Source organism: Sinocyclocheilus rhinocerous, unplaced genomic scaffold (assembly GCF_001515625.1).
Source record: "Sinocyclocheilus rhinocerous isolate Xijiao unplaced genomic scaffold, SAMN03320098_v1.1 scaffold831, whole genome shotgun sequence".
Taxonomy (NCBI): Eukaryota; Metazoa; Chordata; class Actinopteri; order Cypriniformes; family Cyprinidae; genus Sinocyclocheilus; species Sinocyclocheilus rhinocerous.
Window position 1 is genome coordinate 1,380,185 of NW_015641020.1, and position 27,755 is coordinate 1,407,939.

At 38.3% G+C, this 27,755-nt stretch overlaps 1 protein-coding gene across 4 annotated transcripts in view; it reads left to right on the top strand.

Moving 5' to 3' along the window:
• Positions 1–27,755, top strand: part of LOC107753966 (neuroligin-2-like) — a 179,349-nt gene that overhangs the window by 84,318 nt on the left and 67,276 nt on the right. For all 4 annotated transcript variants that reach the window (XM_016570262.1, XM_016570263.1, XM_016570261.1 and 1 more), the window contains 2 exons: positions 10,475–10,528; positions 21,909–22,058. In XM_016570262.1, coding sequence (XP_016425748.1) covers positions 10,475–10,528; positions 21,909–22,058 — 204 coding nt within the window. The remainder of the gene's footprint in view (positions 1–10,474; positions 10,529–21,908; positions 22,059–27,755) is intronic.

Below are 27,755 nucleotides of genomic sequence, written 5' to 3' on the forward strand. Positions count from 1 at the left end.
GTCGGCTCCACCATGGCTCCTAGCTCCCTCCTCTCCGCCGTGGCCCGGCAGTCCACTAGCTCCGCCGGGCTCCCTCGTCCCTCCGGCTCCACCTTGGTCTGGCATCGACCATACTGTGCCTCGGGACTCCACTCCTCCGGCTGTGCCTCGTCCCTTTGTCCTTCCAGCTCCGTCAGGCTCCTTCATCCCTTCGGCTCCTCCTCAGTCCTCTGTCGCTCCGGCTCCACCGCGGCCTTTCGGATCCCCGCCTCCGCGTCAGTCGCCGGCGCCATCTGCTCTGCCATGGCCCTCCGGATCCTCCCCATCGCCCTGGCTCATCGGCTCTCTGTCTCCACCTCGGGCTCCTCCACCACCTGCTCCGCCGCCGTTGGTCGGCCCCCTGGAGTCGGCGGCCATTCCTCCTCCATGGCTCCTCCCTCCGTCGGCTGTGGCCTTGGTCCTGCTGTGCTCCTCCTGCTCCGGGCCCCTCCTGTCTCCTCCCTGGCTCCTCCCTCCTTCGTCGCCTCCCTGGTCTCTGTCTGCCGGCCCCCTCCCGGGTGCCCGTCCTCCTCCCGAGCCTCCTCCTTAGTTCCCACCCGTTCCCCCCCTCTGTTGTTCTACGGCGCGAGGACGCGCCTTCCGGGAGGGGGGGCGATATGTCAGGATTATGGACTGGTTTTTGTTGTGTTTTCCCTCCGCATGTGTTCCGTGCCCCAGTTAATTAAATGATTCCATGCACCTGTGTTCCCCTGATTGCCCTGTGTTTAAAAGTCCCAGTCTGTTCAGTTTGTATTTGTCAGGTCTTGAATGTCTTCCTTGTGCTCTGTATCTCCACGTCCCCTCGTTTCCTCGTTCCCTTGCTCCAGCGAATCGTGACATTTATATTATTATGATTACATTGAATAATATATATTTGTTCCTAGACTTAATTATCTACTGTATTTTTAGTGTTTTTTCTCTGCATCTTTGTGACAATGCAGATCAAAAACATAAAGACCCATATGTACCTCATATTTGATGGTTAAAATATTGTGTTCCATGTGTCGCCTTATTGAGGTAAAAGTTGTGTGTTAGTCCTGACAGGTGTTTTCTTCAGATTTGAATTAAATCAGGGATGTCCAGTCCTGCTCCTGAAGGGCCTTCATAATTAAACATACCTGGACCAGCTAATCAAGGCTTTGAGGATTACAAGATTCTTCCAGGCAGGAGTATTGGAGTGGTTTAGAGCTAAATACTGCAGGAAGGTGGCCCTCCAGGAGCAGATTGGACAGCCCTGTGTTAAATCATGCATTATATTGCAGTTCTTAATAACGTTACTGGCCAACTGGCCTTCAATTTACTCACCCAAAGTCAATTTTTACTTGGTGAGTGTTAATTTTGGACCCTGTACTCATGTATTGCATGTATTGGCTGCTAGGGACTAAGAATTTTTTTTTCTAATTACACTACCTTTCAAAAGGTTGAGATTCATATATGTGTCATATATGCTCATACCAAGGCTGTGCTTATTTGATCAAATATACTGTAAAAAAAAGTAAGACTGTCTATTTGTATATATGTAAAATGTAATTTTATCCCTGTGATGGTGAAGCTGAATTTTCGTTCCATTACTCCAGTTAAAAATCAAACTAATATGCTGATTTGATGCCCAAGTAACATTTCATATTATTAGCAATGTTAAAAATTTATATTTAATACTTACAGTTAATATTTTGCTTAATAGTTTTCCGGAAACCGTGATATGTTTTTCAAGATTGTTTTTTTTCTGTCACTTTTGATCAATATAATGCATCCTTGCTGTAAGCAGTTATTTCTTAAAAAAAAAAAAATCTTACTGACAAATTTTAAGCAGTAGTGTATATATCATACACTGGAATTAAACATAAATTTAATGAGATTTTTGCTATAAAAAAAGAAATTATCAAGTAAGACATATACAAGTATATTTACAGTACATTCTCTGAATACATAGGACACAATATCTTATGCAGTTTTTCTTTTCAGATATATTGATCTTGTTCTAAGAATGCTTAGATGGTTTTATGTTAAAAAAGATACTGATTGAGTTTTTTCAGTCTAGTTTGGATTATCCCTGTTGTAGTGGACCATTTAAGTACATTAGTTCTTAGAATATGATATGACAAGAGTCATTATAATGAGCTCTTGGCTCATGTCAGTTGTATGCAGGATTTTGAAGAGCCTAAATTCAGTCTTATGACAGCTCTCTGCAGTCTTTATGACTGAGCAGGCAGATATATTGCCGGGCATCATTTTTCTCTGGAGACCCAGCTTTAATTCCATGTGGCGGGGGTTACCGGGGAAACAGTTTTAACCTTCATGCTGTCTGCATCTCCACCGCACCTAAATGTCATCCCATCCAGCTCTGCTCTGTTCAAATACTCCTCTTTTCACACATTCACTCCATCCCAGTCACCTTATCTCTGTGTGTACCTCCCTCACTTTCTCTCTATCTACAGCAAACATTTTCATTCAGCCTTCTCCTTTTCTCCATTTCTCATTCGTGCTCTCTTTCCTTTTTATTATTATTATTTTCTCTCTTTTTTGTACATGGTACCATGGCAATACTGTGACACTACTTTGATGGTAATATAATAGGGTTATATAAAATAATTTGCAGCAGTGGTTCTCAACCTTTTTGACTCAAAATCCAGCACAATATTTCTGTATTTCTGCTGTTCATTCTCAAAGTTTTTTATTGACATATTGAATTAACATGGTTAATTTTTTATTAAATTAATAATTTCTTAATTCAAATACTTGTAAGCCACCCTTGGTAGTTTGGTGAGGCCCTCTAGTGGTTCCTGGCCCACTGGTTGAGAACCACTGCTTTGGAGCTCCATGTAAATATAATGGCATATGAATATGATAATCATACAGGACCATAAAGATTTTTTCCCACACATGCTGTGTCTGAAAACTTGCCACAGCCAATGTTTGCACACAAAGGTACGTCCTGAAACTGATTTTAGAAAGGCTTTGAGACATCATAATAGTCTAATTATCTACTACAAAATAAAGGGAGCTTTTTACTACAATACTAATTTCTTGGCTTTTTTTCTCAACTGTCACAGCACTGAATGCACGGCATAGTGGAATATTATAGGCAACGAAGGATAAATCAATGCTGCCTTCAAAAATCGATCACATGAAGGTGTAGACAGGATGTGACACGATCATAGGATTCAGACGTGCCTTGTTGCCTTCTTACCTCCTTATGTTGCCTGAAGAGGCAGCTAGAGTTTAGTTCCAATCGTGTTCCAACACACCTGAATGTAATTTTAATTAAGTAAAACCAAAGACCTTGATTAGTTTATTCAGGTGCTTTTAATTCATGTTGAAACTAAACTCAGCAGGAAAGTGGCTCTTCGGGACCAGGAATGAGAAACCCTGGATTAGGCTCTGCGTGTTATTGGACAATGTTAAGTAATAACCAAATGCTGTAGCAGATAGTTAGGGATTGCTGTTGATCAAATTAACATTTACTTTGCCACCTTTTGTCAGGATTGGACTGTCTTTGTTGTGTTTTGCTCCCCATGACCCAGTTTCTCCCTCATGTGCCCTTATTTGGTTGTTCCTGTTTCTGTCCTCGTTGTCTCTTAATTAGTCATCCTGTTCACCTGTGTTCCTCCCAATTCCCTCGTTATCCTGTGTATTTAAGCCCCAGTCTGTTCAGTCTGTGTTTGTCGGGTCTACATGTTGTGAACGTGTGTCATCTTCCCTTCCTGGTGGGGATTACTCCTGTTTGGATTTAATAAAAGACTGTGTTTTTTCCTATTTAACATCTCCATCGTTCCTTCCGGCAACGTATCGTGACAGAAGACCCGACCAACAAACCCCTCCGTTTGTTTTCCGTTTTCCATTCAGTGTTTTTTGTTTGCGTAGTGTTTCCTTCCCCATGGATTCCCTCGCTGTCAAGTTTACCTCCCTCGCCCGCAAGGACCTTTCCCTTTTGGAGTATGCTGTTGAGTTCAGCCAGCTCGCCGTTTTAATGGCGTTCAACGACGCTGCGCTAAACTCCCTGTTCTGGATCGAGGCCAATTACTACCGCCCCGTCGACCTCCCAGACACCACCGGACTGTGCTGGAGGGAGGCTATCATCCGATGTCTGGAGAGCATCTACCCCCGATCCAGAACACAGCCAGACCCAGCCCAGCCCACCATCACCCCGCTGCGTGGAGCTTAAGCCCGAGCCCACTGCTGACGGAGGGCCCGCCGCAACCGACGAGCCATCGCCAGAGAGAGCGACAGTGCTGAGGATCGCCAGGGAGCCCGAGCCTGTGACGTCAGACCAGGTGCGAGAGCCAGCTACAGAGCTCGCCACGGGAGAGAGCATCATGGACAATGAGACCGCGGAGAGGAGAGGAGCCCCCTGCACCGTGGCTGAGGGTGAGCTGTCTAAGGATCTGGGTAAAGGAAAAGTGGAAAGAGACTTAATTGATTTGTATACCGACCTGCCCCCTTTCCTCCCTCCTCCGTCGGTGACCTCTGTCCCTCCCGTTCCTGTTTCCACGTCCAGCCCAGAGAGGGCTCCTGTTCCAAAGTTAAGCCCGGAGGCTCACAAATGCCCGCCCACCTGCCCGCTCCTACCTCCTCCCCCGCTGTCGTCTGGCAGCCCCTCTGCTCGCCCTCAGCCCACCATCAGTGCAGTGCAAGCTCCGCGGGTCTGCCATCCTCCATCGTCACCATGGCTGGAGAATCCCTTGCCTCTGCCTCCAGCCTCTGAGTCCCAGACTCCGTCATGGGGGTTCTTTTTTATCATTAGTTCTTTTTTTAATCTATTTAGGGGGGATGCTTGTGGTTTTTGCTTATTCGGCAGCTTTGGCTGCTGAGCCTTTTCCAGAGGCTTGGGGCAGTCGTTCTGTATTAGTGTATGTCTTGGTTTATTTATTAGGGGTTGGTTTAGTGGCGGGGTTTTTCTGAGGGGGCTGATATGAGGGTTCGTGGGTGATTGTGGATGGGCTGAAGGAGTTCTCTGTTTTGCGTGGCGATATCAGTGGTGTGGCTGTGATGTATTCGTCGGCTCCGCCTTGGTCTGTCGTTGACCATCCATCACCTCGGGACTCCACTCCTCTGGCTGCGCCTCGTCCCCCTGGCTCTGTCAGGCTCCTCCATCCCTTCGGCTCCTCCTCAGTCCTCTGTCGTCCAGCTCCACTGCGGCCTTCTGGATCCCCGCCTTGGTCGACCGGAGCCATCTGCTCCGCCTTGGCCCTCCGGATCCTCCCCGTCGCCCTGGCTCAGCGGCTATCCGTCTCCGCCTCGGGCTCCTCTGCCACCTGCTCCGCCGCAGTCGCTTGGCCCCCTGGAGTCGTCAGCCCTTCCTCCTCTATGGCTCCTCCCTCCGTCAGCTCCACCGTGGGTCGGTATCATGGCTGTGGCCTGGGTCCCACCTGGCACCGCATGCTCCCTCCTGTCATCTCCCTGGCTCCTCCTGTTTCCTCCTTGGCTCCTCCCTCCATCGTTACCTCCCTGGACTCTGTCTGCTGGCCCCCTCCTGGGTGTCTGTCCTCCTCCTGAGCCTCCTCCCAGTTCCCACCCATCCCTCCCTCTGTTGGTTCTAAGGCGCGAGGACGCGCCTTCCTGGAGGGGTGCGAAATGTCAGGATTGGACTGTCTTTGTTTTGCTTTGCTCCCCATGTGCTTCCTGTGACCCAGTTTCTCCCTCATTTGCCCTTATTTGGTCGTTCCTGTTCCTGTCCTCGTTGTCTCTTAATTAGTCATTCTATTCACCTGTGTTCCTCCCAATTCCCTCGTTATTCTGTGTATTTAAGCCCCAGTCTGTTCAGTCTGTGTTTGTCGGGTCTACATGTTGTGAACGTGTGTCATCTTCCCTTCCTGGTGTGGATTACCCCTGTTTGGATTTGATAAAAGACTGTGTTTGCTATTTTACGTCTCCATCGTTCCTTCCGGCAGCGTATCGTGACACCTTTCTGATATGTATAGCCAGCCATTCCATCAATTTTCTGATTGTATATCAATCAAGTCCCATCTTTTTCCTTATTGAATATTCAGTTTCACTCAGAAAAATTTTACATTTAGACTTTAATATTATTTAATAGTCATATTTTCATAATAACCTAACCCTAACACCCTGGAACTGATACTATTACTGTACCATCATAAGACTTTCTGTCTCTCTATCTAGAGAGGTTATTATAGTTAACTAAAACTAAAACCATAAAAAAAGAATTTTGTTACTTGAATTGAAATAAAGGATAACTGAAATAAAATAATAAAAATCTTAAACTTATTATGCTTTTTTTTTTTCATCTTGATGCCAGGGCAACATTTCTCATTTTCATTTAGTTTAACTTGATGTGCTAAAACAACTCAAACTAAAACCTAAACAAAATGAATAAAAACTAAATTTATGCATATTTTTAAGAAAGAAAAAAAACTAATAAAAAATAGCAAAAATACGCAACTAAATTACTAAAACTAGAACTAAAATAGAAAATGGACCATATAAAAATTAATTCAAAATATTAAATAAAACTATAATTGTATCTCTGTGATACTAAACACTGGTACATATTTCCTTTCTCAGTACCAAGAATATACCTCACCACTTTATCAAAATTAAAATAAAAAAACACTCAACTCATTATAGATCAATGCTGGACTGTGGCAATACTCTGTTTAATAGAAATGCCTCTAATGCTAAATCTAATTCTAATTTACATCTCCCCATGTCGTATAATAGAAACCCACTTCACACCAGGTCGGCCAGGCATCTTTAATGCTGTTAAATGGAGCTCAATTATATCCAGTCTATCAAAGTCACTTGGGTGCTCTCTTTCCATCTCCGCTCTAATTTCTACCCATTTCCACTTAGGAGAAGCTGAGAGGCATGAAGACATCAGGTGGAAGCCATCTGGCTATCTCATTCCTCTTTCAAGCTGATTTTCTGAATCATATTTCTGTAAAGAGGGTGAGCCACAGGTAGCAGATTGAACTCATATCCCCCCATTTGGGATATCAGAGGAGAGGGTAGATTCCTACAAGAACGTTCCGGTCCACAGACACCTGTGGTCTGCCTGATTACAAGCCCTGACATCTAACATTGAGGGAGTGTGTAATTCGACTGGCATCTGCTGATGAGGCTCGCTGTGTGTGTGAATGCATGTGTGTGTATGTGTGAACAGCTCATCCATGCAAAACAGCGACCTCGTGTAACTCCTGCGTAGCGTTCATCTGCTTTTGGTCACGTATACACACATACACACAATCACATGCATGCATGCAAAGGCATGAGTTTACATGTTTATACCATATAGACACACACATGCAAAATGATAAACGAATTGCCTTGAACAAACCTTCATACCACAAACATCTCAACAAGAACAGATCAAGTGATAACCACATTCACACATGCGCAAATTATGTGCATATGTGCTAAATCAGAAGAGCATCATGTGCACACATTATCGCATTGGGCGTTTGCTGGTGTCAGCTGCCCTGTTAAGGCCAGAGGGCAGAGCAAGGTCAGCACCAGGAACTGGGGCTGAAATAATAGATTGCATAAGCACTTCACCAAAGAGAATAGAGAGAAGATAGGCTTGGAAAAGGAGGTTATGAGGAGAGATGATTAGAAAAAAAATTGGATGGGAGGCGTGCAGCAGAGGAAAGAGAAAAAATTTATATGAGAGAGGCAAGGGACGGTCAAATGGATTGGAGGAGGATGAATTTGGGCACAATATCTCCATCCAGGTAAAAATCAGAGAGTGGAAAGTAGAAATTAGCCTCTTGGATTGGATGAAATTGATTTTGGAAGGTTGAAGGGCCATCCTGAGACAATAAGTCTATATATGGAGAAATTATAATAATGAAGAAATTAGGAAAATGGCTCACTGTGTGTGTGTGTGTGTGTGTGTGTGTGTGTGTGTGTACACACTATCATTCAAACATTTGGGGTCTTTTTTGTAAGAAATGAATACTTATATATAGCAAGGATGCATTAAATTCAAAAAGTAAATATATTTTTACAAAAGATTTCTATTTCTGTTACCCTTTTATGTGTACAATGGCTAAATGTATATACATATCTTTGTAACGAATCAGCTCATGGGAAATATGAATAATTAATCATAACTAGTTATAATTAATTATGAATATTTTAGATCCGCTGTAGATATTTACTTGACCTCTCAAGGTCAACTGTCTTGTCAATTCTAAGAACATTAATTTCCTGGTTAAGGGAAATAACTTTCTTACTGTACAACTCTACACAGAGCTTGTAGCATAAATCTGCATGATTAGGGACTCCAGTTATGAGCAAACTGTGTGTGTGTGTGTGTGTGTGTGTGTGTGTGTGTGTACACACTATCATTCAAACATTTGGGGTCTTTTTTGTAAGAAATGAATACTTATATATAGCAAGGATGCATTAAATTCAAAAAGTAAATATATTTTTACAAAAGATTTCTATTTCTGTTACCCTTTTATGTGTACAATGGCTAAATGTATATACATATCTTTTATGCAAAATGTTATTTTTATTGACCTTAATTTATATAAGGGTGGGAAATGGATGCAAACTAAGCACAGCATTGAGTCCTCAATGATTATGAACAAAAGTGGGAAGCATTATAGTGCAATAATAAGAGAAATTGCCGAAATTCAAACTATATAACACTCCCTCCTCTTTTTTAATGCTCACATGCAATAACCTTTACTGAATCTCATTAAATTTGGCTTCCACATCCTGTCATTTTGTTTTCCACCCAATCAGATTATCTTCTGACACCAAGCGGTCCATAGAGTATTCCTGTCATCGCAGGAAAGGGGAGACAGTAGTGGACTCACAGATGCGCCTGTAAACTCTGTAGCAGATGGCACTTCCTGTTTGGCCAGACTGCCGTTCTTGTGTGTTTGATTGACATGATGTTACTCTCAGTCAGCAAATACACACATTGTCCCCTGATTTTACTCTCCATCTCTACCAGAGCGAGAGTGATTTGACCTCTTTCTCTCACACATACATGCACTCTTACCTTTTCCCTCTTTAATGTCGGGGAAGGAAAGCCATGTCCAGTAAAGAGAACTCTTGATTATTTTTCTATATGTATCTCTCTCTTTTACACTCTCTCTCTCTCTCTCTCTCTCTCTCTCTCTCTCTCTTTTTGACAGGCATTTTTCAGGTCAACTCACACAGAAAGAAGTATAAAAGGGGTCTAAAAATATCTTTATAATGCATTCGCTGACAAAAAATGATTTGTTTCGTGAAGTTACACTCCTTTCTACATTTCCACTTCTATCTGCACCTGTTTAGAAACCCGAGATGCTATTTTGATTCTGCAAGGTTATATTAAATTGATCAAAAGTGACAGTAAAGATATTTAGATTTTTGGATATTTCAAATAAATGCTGTTTATCAAAGAAAAAAGTATCATGGTTTCCACAAAAATAGTTTTTTTTAACATTGATAATAACAAGAATTGTTATTTGAGGACCAAAAATGATTTGTTTCATGAAGTTACACTCATTTATACTCTTCCTCATCTATCTGCACATGTTTAGTTTACACTGGAATTCAGAAACCTGAGACCACTAGTGAAAATCTAATTAGCATAAACCAACAGTAACATTTTTTGGAACAAAAAAAAAAGTATTTTTTTTAACATTCTGTTTATTTACCAGTTTAATTTAGATAATGAATCCCAGATTTTCATTGTGGTCTCAGTCTTTTGAAACAAGACTTTTCAAAGGTTAAATGAAATTTTTGATCACAAACATTCAGAACATGATAATAATGAGAGATGGTGTTAAACATTTATTTTTGTGCTGTGTATGTATAGAAAGGCTAAACTTCACGGTTTGCACACAAAGACAAGAGTGTCAACACTGTGTGTGTATGTGCGAGCACAGCACCCTCTGTTCCTGTTTCCCTAGAGGGTGTTTGTGTGAGAACATGAACACGTACCTGGTGTGTTATGCCCTCCTTCCCTCAGGTCCTCTTCTCTACCACCTCTCACATTTTCAAAGCGAGGCGGTTGATAGCTTGACCAGAGCACGAGGAACGTCAGAGGAGGGAGGGGGGACTGAGGTGGGAATGGGAATTCTTGTTTTTCATACCTCAGAGGTTACTTCCTGATTCCTCCACATTGATTTTTCCTTCATCCCTGGAATCCAAACAAGCCGTCAGAACGGTATCAAGTAAAGCTGGTGTTAATGAAAGGCCTGCGAGCTGCAGCAGAACAATGGCGAGAGAGAATATTCACAGAGCTAACATCAAACTTCTTTGATCTTGTAGCCGATTTGTGTCTTTCTTGATATTCTGTGTTTATGATGCTTTTTGTTGTTTGCCTTTGCTTTTCTTTTTTGTCACCTTTTGAACAGAATGAGAACAATAACCTCTTGCTGATTTCTTGTTTTTTGCTCTTTCTTGTTTTCTTTTTTGATTTTTCTCTTTCCACAGTAATCTTTTTTTGAATTTTCTCTTTTCTCTTTTTCCCTCCTTTTTGTCTTAACCCTAGGTCCACTCACAAAAAAACATGATGAATCGACACTGAACCAGCCACGAGATGAAGGTATTTTTGTTGCATGTTTTTCCTTTTTTCTTGTATTTTTTGGAAAAGTCTTTTTTGGAAAATGAAAAAGCAAACAGCCTTTCCTTGGTAGTGATGAAGAGTATATGAACCACGAGTGCATATATGTATGTGTATGTCTGTGTGCAATGAGATAAAACTTTCTCTTTGACTTTGAAGAAAGTTCTGACAACTTCTGAAAGTTGTAGATGATGGCAGAAAAAAACTGTATTTTCATTAAATGAGAGAAGAACTGTGGTTTTGAAATGTAATACTCCAATAGTGCTGTCTGAAGCACAATTTTACAGCTGTTGCTTTATAATGTTTTTCAAGACTCAGAGCGATTATTAGGCTTTAAACTTATCTCCAACTTTTCACCATGTTTTGTCAGTGTGAACAGTTCTCTGGATGCGGTAGTAAAGACCAGCCAATAAATCTAAGAAGTAAAATGCTACCATGGGGAGAAAAGCCAGAAAAACACAGATACACACACACACATGGATCAGCACATGTTGTCATCTTTTATCTTTTTTAGCTCTTTTCTTAAGAGCAGTGTGTGGTTTTTTGCCCTGATGTTCTTTCCTGTGTTTACGAAAGTTTTTTTTTGTTCTTCTTCTTCTTCCCTCTCATTCTTGCTGGGTTTTTTATAGTTCTTTGATAATGTGAAAAAATGGGATTGGAAAAGCTCTGAAAATAACTTTCATGCAAATTGACACTCATTGGTTTTATTGTATTGATAAAATGCCGGTTGGATCCTTAAAAGCTTGTGGCCTCTCTAGAACTGAATTATTGACCCATTTGATTGTAATTAGTACTGAATATCTAACTATAACCCAGTCATGACTAGTCTTCATTACCACTTCATTAATAGATTATGAAGATAAGTGTGGAGAAAAAAGATCTGGGATGAAGGACAGCCACAGAGATTGAATGTGAATGTCCATCTGTCTGTCCATATGTCAAATCATAAATAAAATATATAATTATATACAGTTTCATATTTTTTTTACAAGTTAACATAATTAGTATGTACTTTATGTAATTTTATACTTTATTTATGAATTGTTTTACTAAATAAGTAAGTATATTTTGCCAGATTAGGTCTGTGGACATTTTTTTTTTTTTTACAGATGGGGCAAAAATGACAAAATGAGGTTGTCCTTAGTCGGAAACACAAACTTTATAAATCATTAAAATGTTGAGATTTGGGGTTTGGTTGGTTGAGGTTTGGTCTATCATCAACATAATTAGCTTTGGTACAAGCAATAGAGTTCTGTCTTCATTTAGCTACAATAGGTAAATGTATGTGAGTGTTTGTCAGGTGTTTATGGGAAATGCTATTTGTGAACATGGCAGTGTTAAGCTGCTGAAAACAGGATCGATTTATTGCTGAGGGAGAAAGAGTGACATCTGAGCACGAGTTTGTGCATGTGTTCGAGTGAGTGAGTGCGTGATTAGTGTAAGCTTCAGCCGAAGGCCAAGTGTCGAGACAAAGGTGTGTGTCCACCTGAGCCCAGCTCATTATTCAGGCTGTGTCACATCATTATCAAAGTGAACACACACTCAAACACACTTACAGCTTCATGCTCGCTTTCTCCACCGTCTCTCGCGCTCCATCTGTATCACGCACACTTTATAACATTTTTCAGCCAGACAGCATCGAGCACGACCTCTCACTCAACACCAGTCTATCAACACTTCAGTCTAGATCAGGTGGATTGAAAAGCAAAGACTTTAGGACCCTGAATCCATGCATCCCTGTCCACAACAGACCTAACTGCAATGATACAAGCCGTCTGTTTAGGGGTTATGCTGTTCATGGCTCACCTCACTCAGGGTCTTTCCTTTTAGTATATATGAGACTTACGCAACAGAGCAGAAAGAATGTTCGTGTTTTTTTAAGGTTTGGAGATCAGTTAATGTTATTACTCATAAACCAGTTTATCAGCCAGGTTTTTTTATTTTTTATTATTATTTTTTTTATTTTTTTATTATTATTATATTTAGAGATATGTTCCCGTGTAATCTAAACAACCAAAAATGTTCATACAATTCCCCAGATTTGTCAGTTCCAAAGTTTACTGACAACTTTGGCAATGCAAAAACTATTTTTAAATTTAATGTAAAATAATGTGAAATAAAGTAAATAATGTGAGAAATAAGAGTTGTGTCTTTTACTATCATTAAATTATAACATATACACAACCATTCAAAAGTTTGGGGTCAGTATAATTTTATTACAGCAATTTTGTTTATTTATATATATATATATATATATACAGTGGGTACGGAAAGTATTCAGACCCCTTTGAAATATATTAAAATAGGTTTATTTTTAAGGTTGTTCTTCATTGGTTACTGAACAAGTTTTTCACGGATGGTTACCCTGAATTACAAAACTGTGGCAACTGCAATCAGCGGCTGATTGGTTGAGGAGCTTCAACCATAGTGCAGCAGCACAACTTTGTGTAGTTCAGCATAACGAAGCTAGATTGGGTGGTGCGTTTGGCAGCAGTTGTATCTTAACTTCTTTCCACAATTTGCTGGCCTTTTTTGAAATATTTGTCCATATGACAGAATTAATTTTCTAGTGCAGCTCATTGTCACTCACAGCCTCATATAAATCAGTCACTATTTTAAAAATTACATCTCATAAATATAAGGGAGAGTGACCAAAAACAACATCAGTGTAGTATAATCAGACGTCATGGGAAATGATGCATCACATGCTCAAAGGTAAATTCTACACCGTCAAAAAAAAAAAAAAAAAAGAGAGAGAGAGATGAATGTTTGTTTAAAGGTGACATATTATGAAAATCTGACCTTTCCAGGTTTTAAGTGCTATAATCAGGACCCCGGTGCATCTACCAACCAAGGAAAGGTGAAAAAGATTAACCCAGTAACTTTGTTTTGGTAAGCCGCGTATAGTGAGAAGCAGTGTTGGTTTAATTTAATTTATATACTATAAATAATATTCATTTTAATTTTAGCTTGTTTTAGTCATTTTGTTATGTGCTTTTCGTTTTGTTTTTTTGCTATTTAACTTTATTTTTAATTTCAATTTTCATAATCTTAGTACTTCAACTTAAACTTATTTTAATTCTGTTAGTTGCCAAGGCTACTCTTTTTTTTAAGTTTAATGATTTTATTTTATTTCAGCTTTATTTAAATTAAGGAAAGCCAATTTTTGAAAGCCAGTTTTAGTTTTAGTTAACAGTAACAACTCTGGTGACAAGACGTTATGTGCTATATATTTAAGTAGGACAGCAATCCTTCAGATAAAAACAAATTGACAGCAAATCTGTACAAGTGGGATGATCACACACCATATAGATTTGCTCGTTTATTTACTTGAGCTAAAAGGCACCTGTCAGAGTTTGCCTCCAGATCTAGGCCTAATTGATAATATTCTCAATATTTTTTTATATCTGACATCTAAGTCTACTCAATACTTTAGCAAAATGTTTATGCAGCATAATATAAGCTACATAATAAGAAGTAGCATAGTTTAAGTTTGCAAAGAGACCATTGAAAATTAACTTTGCTGTTGTTGACACGTCGTGATGAGATGTTCTGTAACCTCTACAGTGTTCAGGACTGCACATACATTCATCATTAGAACTCTAGTGCCACAGAAGTGCCGACACACTCCTGCAAGCAATAGATTTGCTGTCGACCTGAACGCACACACACACACAGAGTTCCCTTTGGGATTGATTGTGGGACGCAGAGTGCGGTGTGTGTGTGTGTGTGTGCGCTTATGTTTGTTCACTCGTGCTGTGTCTGATGAAGGTGCTGAGCTGGAATCACCTAGAGCAGTGGTTCTCAACCTTTTTTTCCACTGGGCCGCACTATGGTCCAAGTGCAAGTCTCACGGGCCGCACGCATATCATTTACATATTACGTCACCAATACAAACCAACCAGATTTATAATAGCCTATTATAACGGGTCAAACCGAAAGTTGATGCCGAAAGTCCTGCACTCTCCTACTTTCACTGCTGCGACTACTCTTGTTTGTATGCGTTCCTTCGCTGGCATTTTCCACATTAAATTTTCTGATCTCTTTTCAGGGACAAATTGTGCCCCCCCCCCCTCTTTATTGCAATTTTGAGATAAGTAAGGAGAAATCATATCCCAAATAATAAATAAAGTTGAAATTGTGAGATATAAAAACCACAAATGCAAGAAATTCTTGTGCAAGCCACAAGTTAGAGAAAGAAACACAAGTTTAAGATGTGTAGAGTGAGAATCAGTGTTAGTTTAGTATCATTTATATACTGTTATTGTATTTATTATTATTAGTTTGAATTCTCTTTTTTATTTTATTTTGTTTTAGTCATTTTGTTATGTGCTTTTGGTTTTTCTATTTAACTTTTTTTTTGTTTCAGTTTTAGTAATTAGTACTTCAACTTTCAACTTTCCGTTTTCATTTGAGTTTTTTAGGTTTAAGTTTATTTCAGCTTTATTTCAATTAAGTAAAGTGATTTTTAATATTTTTAGTTTTAGATTAGTAGTTTTAGTAGTTTTAGTTAACAATAACAACTTGACATCAAATTATAGCATTAGAAAGCCTAAATTCACTTGTAGCATTTAAAATGATTGATTTACATTTTTTATTTAGTCAAAATAAAAAATAATTTTAATATCACCCATTTGTAAGTTATTGGCCATTGTTAGAAATTAACAATTGGTCCCTCGATATCTCTTTGCCGCCTTGAAGTTCTCAGTTCCTTAAAGTGTATACGGCCGGGAAGCAAGAAAACACACATTCAATGGTATTCTCAATACTTCAACTTTATTCATAGATACCATAAAATAAAAATAATTAACTTATTAGTATTGACAGAATTTTAAGACCTGCAATCTCTAATATTACTTATTTTCTGTGTCCTACAGTTGCTGTAGGCTATTTCTCCTTTACTGCATCTCTGTCTGTCTTTCTCTCTGTGTGTGTGTGTGTGTGTGTGTGTGTGTGTGTGTATTAGCACTTTCCAGCTACCATCTGAGTGTATCGAGCGGTAGAACAGAGAGCAATGCTGCGTGTGTGTGTGTGTGTGTGGGTGGGTTTGTGTAATGTATTTGCCCTGTAGGCATTGGTGTGTGCTGACGTCTAACTATTCGCATGTTCTCTTTCATTAGCATTAGTGCCCTACCTCCATGATCCCTCATCCACAGAGCGCAGAGCCTTATAGCACCCTCTAGGGGCAAACCCCACCCACCCACACATTATCTATACATTACACCACAGAACAACATCTACTGCTTGTTCATTTTGTAAGTTAGAGGATTTAAAGTGAGGCGGGAGGAAAGCTATCAAGAGAGAACAAAAGTGTTGAACTGGAAAAATGGCCCGACAGGAACATTAAAGGCAGAAATAATAGAATAAAAGGAGAGATTCACTTACCTGTACAAGCATTACAGTAGAGATAGAGGAAGAGAGGTATGTCCTACTTATGTCAGATCTCTGTCTAAGAGAGCAGGTTAGACGAGCTGGCAGGGAAAGACATAGCGAGATAGAGAAAGAGAGAGAGAGCAAGTGTTGATCAAATGACAGTGACATTGTAATAGAATAATTCATGTTTGAGTTTCACCAGCGAGCTTTTCAACAGACATTTTCAAAGAGGGAAACAGCAGTGTACTCGCAACATCTCCAACATTCAAATGTATTGATTAGTAATAAATATGCTGGGACACAACCAGAGACTCTTGGTGTCACTGACTCCTGGCTTTCTTTTATTATTCTCAATAGACACCTTCTAAAATGTTTCATCTCCTCCTGAAAGACATATATCTTGATTTATATACTCCTTAATTGAAAGTGGAGTTTCACTTATGTATTTATTGTTATAAATAACAAATTATATATTATTTATTTAATTTAAATTATACATTATTTGATATTTATTACTAAAATAATATTTTTAAAGTCACTAATTTTAATTTAAAATTATTTACTATGGAATATTTTACATAAATGTAAAGAAATTCATAGGCACTTTTGCTTGTCTGTAAAACTAATTTCAAACATTTAAACATAAGCTTATAGATCAAAAAGGTCTTTAAGAATATATGAAAAATTATGTATTCTGTATGTCACTGTATGAACCTTTGAATTTTGTCAGAGATCACTTTTTTTACACATCTTTTACAATATCATCTGCAAAAATGTAATATATATTGCGGATAACATTTAGAATAACAGACATTGAAACTATAAAATAAGTGTGTGTGCACATACATTTTAAACTTTACCAGTGCATTTCAATAGGCCCTAAAGTAAAGCTGAAATTTTTTAAATCGTGATTAATATCTGTCGGTGTTTCCATTGAGAACAGCAGTGTTCAGTAAATGTCTTTAAATTGCCAGTAATTTCATGTAATAAAGCTCATTCACCCATCAGCACATGCAGATAAGTTTTCTCTAAAACTTTTTTCTCATTTCTCAGTATAGAACTAGCGAATCCTAAAAGTAAATTCATGTGGGTTCCAATCACAGACTTGAACAGGATGCTGTGTTTTTTCTGGTTCACCAGTCAGTGATGCTTCTCTCTTGTCAACAGGCCAGACAGCGGTACTCTTCACAGCGCTTCTCTGTAATCTAAATGAGAGGAGGATGGAGATAGGTTTAATGAAGCTCGTCCAGTCAAGCGGCCCGCCATTCAGATTCCCTCAGAATTCACTGCCAATTAAATGGGGCTTGCTGGATGAGGGGAAGTTTATGGAGAAAGGGGAGACAGGGACTTAACGAGGTTAAATTAGGACACCCTCTCCACGCACTCACACATTCCCACAACGACTGCCAGGAGAGTCCAGTCTATTATTGTTGGTCTCGCCATTATCCTGAAATAAACAAGAGTGAGCATGCAAGGGAGAAAGAGAAGAGAGAAAGTGGGGGAAAAAGAATGAGGGTGAAAAATAATAAGCAAGAAAGGAATTGAAAAATGAGGCCTTCATATGTGCTTTTTGTGATAGTTCCTGTGTGGTTTGGTTCGGGTGTGTGTTAAAGTGCATGGTAGTTATTCACGGTTGAACAACTCCTGTGCGACTAGATCTCAGTAATTGATCCTCTTTAAATAAAAACAAATCAAGTCAGCTCAATTTAAGCATGCTATTTTGGAAGCCCTTTAAGAAGTCAAGGAGAGAAAGAGAGAAGTGCTGAGACGAGTACCGAGTAATAGCATGAGAACGATTTAAAAGGTTTAGTGTACCCTAGTTGTTGTTTTTTATATGACAAATTTTATGAAGAATCATTATGCAGCTCATAGTAAGTTCAAAGTAGCCACATGAACCAAGCTCCAAAAATGACCAAAAACACAGTAAAAGTAACATAAATGTGGTCAGTATGATTTGTGTGCTATATTCCAAGTCTTCTGAAGCCATATGGTATCTTTTTGTGTGGTACAGATTGAAATTTAAGCCATTATTCATTAATAATCTGCCTTTTAAGTGAGCACTTAACTCAGTAACTGTTGCTAGAGTTCAAAGATTCTCAAATGAACACCTCAGTGGTTGGTAAGATTATCGGTGAATAACTTACATTTCAGGTCCATTTATCACAAAGCTATTGTATGACTTGTATAGAATTATTATATAGTGTACAAGTCATATAGACTAATTTTATAGGGCATTTTTTTGTCCTTTTGGAGCTTGACAGACATGAAGCTTGACAAAAGAACTGTGTGGGAAAAGAGAAGTGTGAAAATTCTCCTTGTATGCTCCACAGAAAAATATAAAAGCATATGAGTGAATAAATTATGACAGAATTTTAATATTGGGGTGATGTGTGTTTATAAATAGAGAGAACAAAGGGGAGGATGTGGTGAATACTGAAAAATGAAAATGTGGGAAAAACAAAAGTGAAAACAAGTGTACAGAAAGAAGTGATGGCGTTCATAAGTCCTATAGTAGGAGATCATAAATAAGATGAATAGATCTCTTGTTTCTGTGGATGTATGAGGAGGCCATGGGGATGAAAAGATAGGGAGGTCTTTGTTTCAGAGAAAAACGCTTCTCTCTTCTTCACTGTATTTGACCCCCTCCCTCTCTCTTCTGTATCAAGAATGTTATTGGGAATTCTTCTGTCTTGAATTCAGACAAACTGAGATCACATGCAAACAGTGCATGCTGTGCTTAAATGAGCGTAGCTGAATAGTTCACCCCAAAATGAAAATTCCATCATTTTCCATTGACATTCACTAGTCAATGTCTAGTTTAGTTGTATAGAAAAGAACAGCTTGAGTGGCATAAGGGTGAAGAAATTATGCTAGAATTTTCTTTTGGGCTTTTGCACATGTGAAATAAAAAGGTGCATGTGTGTTGTCTGCATATGTGCATTTAAAGACAGCATGAAGTATTCATAACCCCTACTGCAGAGTCGATGTACATTAGAGCAATATTTTTCTCTGTCTTATCCTACTGAGTGCTCTTTACGATATTGTTCCATGTGTAAGAGAGACAGTCTGACTGCAGCCTGTAGTTTAAATGTTGATCGTCAGTTTCTCAAATGCCCTGTTTTCTGCTCCTTCAGACCTCCTCCACCCCACCAAAAGCTCCCTCCTGTAATCTCTCTCTCCTCTTGTGCTCTTCTCCATTCTTTCAATCATGTGTTGTATCTTTCATTCAGTATAATGATGAGACTGAAGAAAATCAGAGTTAATTTCCACAGCTGTAATAGTGTAATAGCATTGCGCTTTTTATAACAAGGAAAAGTAACTCTTGCTTTACTGCAAAAACAGCAGCAACCTCAGGTAGTCCTCTAAAAAGGTATGACCATATATGGTACCATATCGTATTATAAATATCATATTATAAAAAAATGATCTATCTATCTATCTATCTATCTATCTATCTATGTTTTGGTGGTTGGAGGAAAAAGTTATCTATCCATCATAAACTTCTGATGTTTGAAAACATGTATTGTATTGCAGTTCCTATACCTAATACCCTCAGAAGTAACTTTTTTATATATATATTATTTACTCTCCAAAGCCATTTTTACCTGCATTTATTGTTTGATGGCTGTTAATTTTGGACCCTGCGCATGCACATGTACCCAGAGGCGGCATTCAAACACTCAATCAGTACCGTAGATCTGTGTTCATCGTGATTCATTTCCAACCAGTTTTTTCCTTACTGCCTCTCTCTAACCCTTTTAATAGATTCATTTCAAGTCTCAATGTGTTCTGTCTTATAACCACCAAAACATCCTGTTCTTTTATTTTGCCCCCTGGTGTCCTCGCGTCCTCACATTCAAACACTGCAAACATACCGTAAAATGGGTGTACAAAGGGAGGATGAGTAGGTCTGCAAGCACACTGTGAGATGGAGGGAGAGAAAGAAGCACATGGAGATTAGAAGGGAGGAAACAGGGGCCGATATTGAGGAAAAGTAGGAGAGGGCATGAAAGGGAACGATCTAAAAAAACAAAAAAAACAAAGGAACATGCATACTCAGATAGAGAGGCCCACACGAGCTTGCTGCTCACCTCTGATCCTCTCATGCAGAACGGAGACAATGGTGTGATTAGAAACAAACTTGTTTACTGCTCAGTGCGTTCGCATGTGTGTGGATGAACCCACAAACACGCACACATTCTGCCATTATGTCCCTCTGATGGTGGCGAGCCTCTATCTCTTGTGTGAACTTAATTAGCTCTGAATCCATTAGACACAGCCACATAGACAATTCCTTCCTCTATTCTCCTGTCACCCGCATCCAATTAAACTGGTGCTAAAACACAATGGCATATTTCTCACTTGAGACAACTCGGCCCGATAGGCTGGCTACCAAATGCCATCATAGCTAGCGCTTGTCAATTTTGTGTTCACTAGAGCAAATTCCAAAAACTTGTGATTTTGAACATATAAATGTGAAATGTATCCTTTTTTGTGAGTTAATTTGGTTTTGTATACAAATTTGATTGACAGACCATGACTGACAGTACAAAAGACTCCATTAGTATGTATTATGTTGGCTTGACAAAGTTTTTTATAGACCTCATGGACAGAGCAGAATGATAGATGGACCGATAGATAGAACTATAGATAGATAGATAGATAGATAGATAGATAGATAATTTAACTGATCTATCTGTCTATCTCTCTGTTGTTTTGTCATTCTATCCATCATATCTATCATTCGTTTTATCTATTGTTCGACCTGTTGTTTGTTCTATCTATCGTTTGGTCTGTCTATGTTCTATCTATCATTCATTGTATCTAACGATCGTTCATTTGTTCTATTGTTTGTTCTATCATTCTGCCGTTCTGTCTTTAGTTCTATCTCTCGTTTTTTCTATTACTCTATTTATCAGTCTGCTTAACTTTTTTCCAACCACCAAAATAATATGAGCAACAAAATCAAAATGTCTTCAATTAATTGAATTTAAAATGTAATTTAATTGTATTATTCCTTGGTCTTAAAGGGATAGTTCACCCAGAAATATTCACCCAAAAATATTCTGTCATCATTAGTAACCAAATATTTGACGGTAGCCATTAACTTCCATAGTATTTTTTTTTTCCACTATGGAGTAAATTCTGTAGTTCTGTCATTTTAATTTTTGTGTGAACTATCACTTTAATGACAATACAGTTTCAGGAAGTATTTTCCATTGGCAGGTTTGATGCCAGAGTTCATTTTGGAGCCTGTGTGCATTTTGGAAAAGTGTTCTGGTTTGACCATGATTGAAACAAAATTGTGGATCACGTGACACTTGGAATCGCACATTTCGAAAATGTGTGTTCATGTCACAGCATCTGTGTGTCTGTCTAGTCATGTATGACAGTATTTGTCTGTATGTGTTTTATGGATGAATAAGTTAGTAATCCTTCTTGACTGACCGTCTGTTTGATGCTCTAATCTAGTAATGCTTTGGATACATTTGTTTTTGTGTGTGTTGGCTCCTGCATCTTGGAGCACCTGACTTTATCAGTTATCTGCTTTAATGAAATCGACTGAGATTCAGATGGTGATTGAAGGTGTCAAGGGGTTAGAAAAGCGAAAGTATGTGTGTCTGTATAATAGATCTCCATGACAACAGTCAATGGGAGCGAGTCACATTGATGGAATGGCCTCTGCTGGGTAGATGGGGAAATCAAATTGAGGCAGTTACTATAGCGACGTTTCATTGCAGCTGCCTCTGCATATGTTTCGGTGTGTGAGTGTGTGTATGTGTTGTTATATCTTGAAGAGTAATAGCTTATTGGTGTCTAAAGTGACCTAACGTCTAGCTATTTACTCACAAACAAAGGATCCAACCATCACCCTCAGATAAAAAAAATAAAATAAAATGTGTAGTTTCACAAAGTGACATATCATTTATTCTTTCTGTAGCTCTCACTTACACAACACTCTCTTTCCCCTCATTTTGACTTTTATTAGACATCCGTGACCGCAGGAAGAAACCAGTCATGCTGTTCATTCACGGCGGCTCTTATATGGAAGGAACCGGAAACATGTTTGACGCCAGTGTTCTTGCGGCATATGGGAACGTCATTGTAGTCACCATGAACTATAGGCTGGGAGTTCTGGGTAAGTATACTTCATTTATTTTCCCCATTAACTCTTCATGCAGGTCTGAAATCGCAGGAGGCACAGAAGCTGCTCCATATGGCAGATCAGTTAGCAGTGATCTACAATCTGAAGGCTGTTCTGACTCATCAGGTTATTTTTTTTATTTTTTTTTTTTAGGCCTTTATGCTACTTTTTAATATCATGTTTATGCACACAGCTTTGGGATTCATTTATTTTATTTATTTATTTATTTAAATTTTTTTTAGTGAGTCAGTTCATTTGAACTGTTCATTTGGACATTTGGACTGTTCATGTAAATCAAGTGCTTCACGTTTTGTTCATGTAGTTAATGTACATCAAGCAAAGGTTTTTGTCTGAACGAACCAATTTACTGATTCATTTGAGGAAGTTTTACTGCTTTGTTTATGTGAACATTATGTCAATGACTAGAATTTATAAGGAAAAGAAGGAATGAGATGAGGGAATACTGATTTAAACTCAGTATTAAGAGCATGTGCATTAACTGCCAGGCAACATTCCGACTACACAACTCTAATGTGGGGTCACTTTTAGCAGGTCTGGTCAAAAAGTTAACTTTTAGTTAATGGTTAAATCTGGCTGAATTGAGCCATTGATTTTCTACAGAAAAGAGCACCAGCAGATCCCACAGTGCTCCAATTACAGGCTATAGGTCAATTTCTGCTTAATTGTTCTTATTATATAAAAGTCGCTTATATGAAAGTGAATCCTGGATCAGAATAACTCCCCAGGGAAGCTACCTGCTATTGTCATTAGACTGAGTTTCTTCATTAGTTTTGACCGCAAAGCTGAATATGCGTAGTTCAGAAGTGTGCAAGTTTCTTAGGGGTAATATGAGGTCTTATGAAAGCGTTTTTGAATTAAAGTGCTAAATCCTTTCTCATTTCCTCTCTCTTTCTCTCTTTTATTATTTTACAAGTCTGAAATATTGAAGAGTGATATATTCATGCAGATTAGCTTTGGCTCTGACAGGTTTATTGGGCCACAGCAGTTAGAAATATATTTTTCCATTTCTTACTTTAACTGCGGCACTGCCCAGAGCGGGGATAAGGCGGCCTTTAGATTTGCACTTAATAAAAAAAAAAAAAAAAAAAGGAAAAAAAAAAGAAAGGCGGTAAAAAAATTGGGAAGGAAGTCAATTTTTGATCCACACTCCATTCCAGTTGGTGGCGGAAATACACCATTTTGTTGTTTGTCAACCGCCAATAAAATTTCAATTTTACAAGTCTGAAATATTGAAGAGTGATATATTCATGCAGATTAGCTTTGGCTCTGACAGGTTTATTGGGCCACAGCAGTTAGAAATATATTTTTCCATTTCTTACTTTAACTGCGGCACTGCCCAGAGCGAGGATAAGGCGGCCTTTAGATTTGCACTTAATAAAAAAAAAAAAAAGACAAGGAAATAAAAAAGAAAGGCGCTTGAGATGTTCAAAGCTTTACTGCTAAACTGCAGAATAGCTGGTGCCAGTTTGAATTCGTAATACTTGTAATATATAACATACACACAAATACAGCTGAAGGGCTGAGGCTGAGTCAGATGGTTCTAAGGCCCTGGGTGTGGTGCTTTAGCATTTTGACTTTCTCTGGCATATTAGCGCGTTATGTACTTGGCTCTGGAGCTTATTGCAGATAGTGAAGCTTAGAAATGTCAGCCTCTCAGCTCAGTTCTTCCTGCCATGCAAAAGAGAGTGCTTATGTTTGTTTGTGAATGCCTGTCTCTCACTACCTGTTTGTCTTCTCATAGACTCAAGACTTTCCCCTCTAGATATAATGCAAAGCACAAGTAATTTAAATTGATGCAGAGAGAGAGAGAGAGAAAGAGAGTGTGTGTGTGTGTGTGTGTGTGTGTGTTTGTGTCTGAAATATTGATGAAAAATGTCTGTCTGGTGCAACGAGCAGTGAAGCCGCATTGGGATTAGTAGTGACCTGTTTATTTAAATAAAAATATAAATTTGCTTGTTCATGGAGCTGTGTTGCAGAGTAACTAACTAAAAGTAGAGACGCTATTGACCAGTGTAGCTTTTTCATTAACGGGGTCATGAACTGAGAAATCAGTTATATTTTGACATATAAGAGGTCATTGAACTATAAAAATGTCCTGTACGTTTCAGAACTCAAAACTTTCTAGTTAGTCTAAAAACAGCTTATATTGAAGCCAATCTGCCAATATGACAGGTTGTGGAATGTGCCACTTTATGACGTAAGAATGTAGCTAAACCCCGCCTTTGTTCACTTCATTTTTTCCGCTTATTCGTTTACATTCGTTGATTTCATCAATATTTCATACACACACACACGCACGCACGCACGCACGCACACACACACAAAATTAAAATGGGGAAGTCGTGGCCTAATGGTTAGAGAGTTGGATTCGTAACCCAAAGGTTACGGGTTCGAGTCTCGTACCGGCAGGGATTGTAGGTGGGGAGAGTGAATGTACAGCGCTCTCTCCCACCTTCAATACCACGACTGAGGTGCCCTTGAGCAAGGCACCAAACCCCCAACTGCTCCCCTGGCGCCGCAGCAAAAAATGGCTGCCCACTGCTCCGGGTGTGTGTGTGTGTTCACTGCTGTGTGTGTGCACTTTGGATGGGATAAATGCAGAGCACTAATTCTGAGTATGGGTCACCATACTTGGCCACATGTCACGTCACTTTCACTTTTTCACTTTTTACAAACAAGGCACAATTGGATCCGACAGTAATGTCGCACCACACAACTGTTATTGTCTGTTATTACAGATCGTTTGATATGCATTCAGTATTTATGCGTTTTTAACCTAAATCAAAGCAGCGTCCATCTATGAAGGAAGTAGGCTGTCAAACATACACAACTGTTAGCCAATCATAGCAGTGGACGTTTACTTCCGAGTCTACAATCCGCCACACCTATTTAAACAGAGCGTTCCCATGAGGGGGGTCAAAACAGAACAGAAAATAGCCTGTTACTTCTAAATTATGTTTTAAATGTAAAAATCTTGATAACATTATAAGTGGACCATAGAGAACAGTACAAAATAAAAACAGTTCATGACCTCTTTAAAGCTATTTGTGACATTGCTACATTGCATATCTACATACATTTTTTTTATCATCACATTGTTTGCACATGAATCTTTTTTATGTGCTCTCTTAAATGGTTCTTTCTCTCATACAATTTGAACTGCACATTTAAGTTTAGCAAACTGATTAATTGGGTTCATTTGAAACAAGTGGTTCACTTTTTGTGAACCAGTTTGTATAAATTGGGTGGTTATCTTTTTATGGTACATTTTATGTTAACAAACAGTATCACTAAAATAAATCACTGATTTATTTGAGGCTCTGTATTGAAGTTCTTATGAGATTTATTTTTTAAACAATATTTAGGTAAACCATGTTCTTCATCACTGTTTAACTGGTATAGAATTTGGTGTGTTTTCTAGTTTTAATGGTTGTATTTAATACAAAATTATCTTTTAATTTTGGTTTAATGCTGTCACCCATATTGAGATCACTGTTGTTCAAACGTTTGGGGGGTCAGTAAGATGTATTTAAAATAAATAAATACTTTCATATGGCAAGGCTGCATTAAATTCACAGTACAGACATTTCAAATGAATGCTGTTCTTTTAAATTCTCTATTCATTCAAAAATTCTTTAAAAAAGCATCAGGGTTTCCACAGAAATATTAAGCAGCACAACTGTTTTCAACATTGATAATAAGAAGAAATGTTTCAGGAGCACCAATGCAGCATATTAGAATGATTTTTGAAGGATCGAGTGGCACTGAAGACTGTAGTAATTCAGCTTTGCCATCACAGAGATACAGTAAATCACATTGTAGAGTGACTACTATAAATTAAAATATAAAACAGTTATTTTAAATTGGAATGATATTTTACAATATTACTGTACCATTTTACTGTATTTTTGATCAAATAAATGCAGCCTTATAGGAGACTTCTTTCAAAAACCAAAAAATCTTCGACCCCAAACTTTAGTGAATGATAGTGTATATAAAAATATGGTTCCCCATCATAGCCTCTTTAGTAGCCTATAGTTTAGCTAAGTACTTTTTCAAAAGGCAAGCTTTACTTTAAGTCATTATCTTGAGTCGTGCCAAATCTGGACCTCAAGGACACCTGGTGCATGCAAGTCTCCACAAAGGAAAGATATGATGCAGGATTTATAGCAGCAGTGACAGGACACAATTAACATCAGCACATCTCATCATGCACTGGCAGCAGTGTTCCGTCGTTATGCCCCTCCTCTCCACTATCAGCTTCTATCATGAGCCTGGATGGGGGCCAGCAATATGAGCACTGAGGCGACAGTGATTCAAGGAATTGCAGATCCTCTATCATCGTGGGCCGTCATCTGAAATGAGAATGAGTGACGTGAATCAAACTATAATTTAGATAAAACCATTGGCCTGCACACAGTCTGTCACTTGTTCAGTCACAGATGCTTTGCTCATTAGAGTTATGGATTCAATTTATAGTCAAACCACATCCAACTGAAAGAATTCAATTTCATTTTTAGACTTTAGGAAGATTGCATAATTCATTCATTTAAAGGTTGTATAGTTGCACAGGTCATTTGAAGGTTGTGTTGGTCGTTTGAAGATTATATAAGCCACTGGAAGGTATTTTTAATACTCCATAGCTGCCAGAGATATTATCTTATAGACATTGTGTTGTGCTTACTGTCCAAGGTCATGTATACCCTATAGTCATTCGACTGGCTTTGCCAAGTGTCTGAAGGGCAAACTGGGACTCAAAAGCAGCTACTGACCCATCACAACCATTGAATCAATACATTTTCACTGTGTTCTGATAAATCTTAAATAGCCATATTCGCATGAAAAATCACCATTTTTAAATTACAGTCAATAAAAAAAAACATTGTTTATATAAAGTAATCAGTAACACTTTACAAAACGGTTGAATTTGTTAACATTAGGTAATGCATAGGAAAATGTATTAAATTGGTTAATGTTAATTTTACACATACATTTTTAACATTTCAAAATAAATTAACATTAGGTTGATAGATTATATTACTGTAAACTAATGTTCTTTATTAAAAAATTTTTAAATTACATTTATTAAGAATTTTACATTTATTAAATGTAGAAAAAAAGTTTTTCATTGTTAGTTTGTGATTCTTAATGCATTACCTAGTGGTTATCTATTGAACCTTATTATAAAATGTTACAAAGTGAAACCTCAATTAGATCAGGCAGTCTCATTGTTCAATCCTGGATTAACGTTATTTCCGTAATAATTTTTTTGAAGTATATAACAATTTATTGCATTTCTATGTGATTTTACTGGCGTTAAGTTTCTATGTGATTTTACTGGCATTAAGTTATGATTCTTAATGCATTAACTAGTGGTTACCAAACTGAACCTTATTATACAGTGTTAGAGAGTGTAACTTCGGTTAGATCTGACGGTCTCATATTTCAATCCGGATTAAATTTATTTCCATTTTTATCGAGTATGAAACATTTGATCACATTTTTTATGTGATTTTACTGACTTTATTCATTTGCCCTGTATTATATGATAGTGCTGGGTCAGAGTCCACCTTGTTGAGTCAGAGTTGAGTCCTAGTCTTTAACATAATTGAGTTTGAGTGAGAGATGTTTATTAATGTCTTTTTATCTTAATGTTATGCTGTTACCTAT